The sequence below is a fragment of the Camponotus floridanus genome, unplaced genomic scaffold, assembly GCF_003227725.1.
Source record: "Camponotus floridanus strain SB8 unplaced genomic scaffold, Cflo_v7.5 scaffold592, whole genome shotgun sequence".
In the NCBI taxonomy this organism is placed as follows: Eukaryota; Metazoa; Arthropoda; class Insecta; order Hymenoptera; family Formicidae; genus Camponotus; species Camponotus floridanus.
In genome coordinates, this window is record NW_020229761.1 from 16490 (window position 1) to 20666 (window position 4177).

The following is a 4177-nucleotide window of genomic DNA, read 5'->3' on the forward strand; positions in this document are numbered from 1 at the left end:
TCATTCCAATGTTGGTTAGGTAAGATTTTATTTTTATTTGTCGATATTTTTTGGCAGGATTATTGATAATTTTGGTATGTATGGCACTTTGAACGATCGTAGACATGATTTATCTGGCCCATCTCGTACCGTTACAACGGACGAAACAATTGATGACGTTAGAAATTATTTTGACGAAAATCCAAACACCTCGATTAGGAAAGCTGCTCAGGTTTTGGATTTAAAGCGAGAAACTCTCCGAAAAAATAATGAGAGACGTCATTAAACTGCATCCCTACAAAATCACTACACATCAATTGCTGACGGATAAAGCGATGGAAAAAACGATTTGAGTTTTGTAAGGTGATAACCAATATGTTTGAAAGTGAGGAACTCGATGAAAAACAAATAATATTTACGGATGAAGCTCACTTTTGGTTAAACGGATATGTCAACAAACAAAATTATCGGTTTTGGGGACAGGAAAATCCAAACGTGTCTATTGCCGTTTCTCTTCATCCTCAAAAGGTCTCCGCGTGGGCTGCAATTTCTGTAAAAGGGGTCTACCTGCAATTTTTTGAAGGAACTGTGACTAGTCAAAGTTATAAAGAATTATTGGAGACTAAATTCTTTCCCCATGCAAAGAAACGCGAATTAGTAAAGAACTTCCATTTTATGCAGGATGGCGCGACCCCACATCGTACACGCGAAGTCTTTGAATCGATACATGAAGTGTATGGCAACAGAGTAATTGGATTAGGATACCCGAAATTTGCTCATGGAGGTCTGGAATGGCCTCTTTATTCACCTGATTTGAACCCGTGTGATTTTTTTCTTTGGGGTTACCTCAAAGACAAATGTTACGCCGTCAACCTCAAAACACCGCAGAGCTGATAAATAGTATTAAAAAATGCACTCGCAGCATTCCTACATCTATGTTAGATAATGTATTTCAAAGTTTTTGCAAACGATTGCAGTTCTGTGCTAATTCTAATGGACAACACTTTGAAAACATATACCATTAATTCATATGCGCAAGCGAAATTTTTTTTTTTTTTTATATTGTGTATTTCAATTGTTAAATTATTATATTTCTCTTTCATATATGGGTAATTCTTTTACAAACCGGACGGATTGAGGCAAAATCTGACCGACACATTTTTTATTTGGCTGAAACTTTTTCTACGGATTCTATATCGAAAAAAAAAGATACGTGTTCGAGGAATTTTTTTTTTTTTTTTTTTTTTTTTTTTTTTTAATAGAGAGGATTAAAAGTTTAAGATTTTCGTGATTTTTGCTTTGGAGACTCATTTTCAAAAATTCATAACTCCGGTTCTTTTTAAGCTAGAAAAAACTTTTTTTTTCATTTTGAAGATAAAAGAGTGAATTTTGAGAAAAAATATTTCCAAAAAAATTTATAAAAAATTTCATATTGTTATAAACAATTGAAATGTTTAAATCAATTTTTGACCATGGCCTCCAAATTTTAACGATTTCTTAATACAACCATCGTATTCTACGTCAAATTTTCTATAAAATACGTATATTTTATTAATGGAGAAATTATGTTTACTGGTAGAGATAAATTAATTTATCTAGCGCGGCACGTCGTATCGGCGCGCAGGTACCTCTGCACGCCTCTTTTTCTAACCCCACATCGTTTTTCTCAATAACATTAATGATTATTCAACTATTAGTCTATTTTGTCAATCGAGTACAAATTATTATTAGCAAACAGGACTTTATTATTAAGTGAACAAAATAATAACATGTTAGCAAATGAAAAAACAATTAATTACGATTTTAATAAAATTTTTCTTAAAAACGTTATTTATCAGTAGTTAATAATCTCCTACTTAATTGTATATATACATATAATTATAAATAATAGATTAAACTACAATCATTAACGCTAAAAAATATCTAAAATAAATAAAAGTACTTGTAAAGCACTAAAATTTTGAAGAGTCGATTTACTTAAATAAGGATTTGTCGTTTCACTATCGGTTTTTCCACTTTTGAATTTGGCGGATTTTGGTCACCAATAAACTTCAGATGGCGACAAGAGCTCAAGATACACTGGTCGCCCTGTCGCCCGCCACTGCCAGTAAATCTCGTACATTATTATCTTTTTTCTCTCTTAAAGCGTCGAAAGTTTGATTCGAAATCTGTGGTATTAGAATTGGTTTATTAATAATTTTACTACCCGCGAGTGTTTTTCTGATCTCTGTCTGGTAGTTGATGAAACTTTTGTAACTCTCTTGGGATTTGTTGGCTCGTCTGGACTTACGTATCTAAACTATAGGTTACGAAACTATCTTTGAAGTGTGCAGACAGATCATGCGAAAGACAGGTGAGGAAAATGTAATAGTTCAATTGTTAACAAACTACGTAGATAATTAGCATTAATTTTTTTAACACTAATCAGTTAATATTTATAGCATATGTGTCCAGTATTTTAGGGAACAGGCAATATAATTAAGAAATAGACCCTAAATGGCGCTGTAACAAGGCACTGACGAGTCATCTCGATTGTTTTGACTGACCACACACACACGCGCTGCGCGCATACATACACACGAATAATTGAAAAAACGTTGAATACCAACACGATGCCTAAAAGAGTGGCAAAAAAAATAATAGGCACGAACGTTCGCACCGACAGATGTTTCAATCCTTTTGATTTGAGTGGTCACTCAAGTAAAAGCGCTGCGATTGCGAAAAGTTACCAAAGATCAACTACGTCAACTAAATGTATCCAATAACTGCTGAGGCATTAAAAAAACAATTTGCGATTCCTGTCGTCTGCGCATCTCAAAAAGTATAAACGAAAATAAAGATACAGATGCAGTTGAAATGGTATTAATTATACATGAAGTCTATCGAGTCTATTTACTTTTTAATCAATTTTCGATGCTCATTATAAATTTTTTATTCTTTACAGCAAGAACATGAAAAAGAACCATCTAATGAAGAATCTGATGTAAACTCGAGTAGTGAAGGAACCTCGGGATTTTCAGGTGGAAACGAAAAGTTTTTGAATGACAGAGTTGATCGTTTAAATGAAGGATTACGTTTCTTGGGAGCATCACCTATTAAAAAACGCAAATTAACTCAAAAACGTTATTCCGAGGAAAAAATTAAAAAAATTACGGAGGCGATTAAGAAAAAAGTTTTTCATGTAAACGACGATGGTCCAGATGATGTTGTGAAGATGATGATGATGATGTCACAATTTTAAGAACCTTACAAGAAGTTTCAATACCAGTACAGACCGATCTCATAAAGTTAAAATTTGACTATTTTCAGACACTGGTCTTATCAGAAAATCCAGGTGCACTTTCCCACAGCTACTCGCCATATGATAACTATTGCAAAAAATATTGCTAAAGATAAAGGAATATTAGGCGATCCAAAATCCCAAAAAGCCATCCATCTTTAGGAGCAGATGTTACAAATAGCATAATGAACTTCTACAGTCTGATGAACACACACAAATTATGCCCGGGAAAAAAGATTTCGTCTCCGTGATAGTGGATGGACACAAAATACAGATGCAAAAACGCCTGATTTTAAATAATTTGAAAGAATTGTATGAACTATTTAAAAAAGATTATCCAGAAATGAAGTGTAGTTTTTCAAAGTTTAGCAGTATGCGACCAAAACACTGTATGCTGGCAGGAGCCAGTGGCACTCATTCGGTGTGTGTGTGTCCGATACACGAAAATATTAAACTCTTGATAGATGGGCGAATTTGAAAATGTATCACAGCTGACTCCAAAAGACCAATTACTAATTATCATGATTGTTTGGATCGTATGATGTGTGATGTCAATCTACTAATTGTTTTTTGGGATTATGTGATAAGTGCCCTGGTGTAGAAATATTATTGAAGAATTACAACAAACTTTCGATGAAAACTCATCGAAAATGTTAAGTACAAACAGTGGGTGACAATAGACAGAACTTCACTACAAACTTAATATCTACTGTTAGATGAATTTTTACAACTTTTAAGTAATGGCTTGAAAAAATTACTGCTACATTCTTTTTTAGTTAAAAAAACAAATGGAATTCTTGAACTATAAGAAAAAAAAATATAATGAAAAATGAATGCATGTTATATGTGATTTTAGTGAAAATTATGCATTTGTATTACAAAATTCTGTACAAGGTGTCACTGGAATAATGATCAAGC

The 4177-nt window shown here is 33.0% G+C and overlaps 1 protein-coding gene across 1 annotated transcript; it reads left to right on the forward strand.

Annotated features, from left to right (window-relative positions):
* The first annotated feature begins 354 nt into the window (after window positions 1-354).
* LOC112639348 lies at window positions 355-873 on the forward strand. The gene has a single exon (XM_025412944.1). It carries the CDS (start codon window positions 355-357, stop codon window positions 871-873), a length of 519 nt encoding a protein of 172 aa, XP_025268729.1.
* The last annotated feature ends 3304 nt before the right edge of the window (window positions 874-4177 follow it).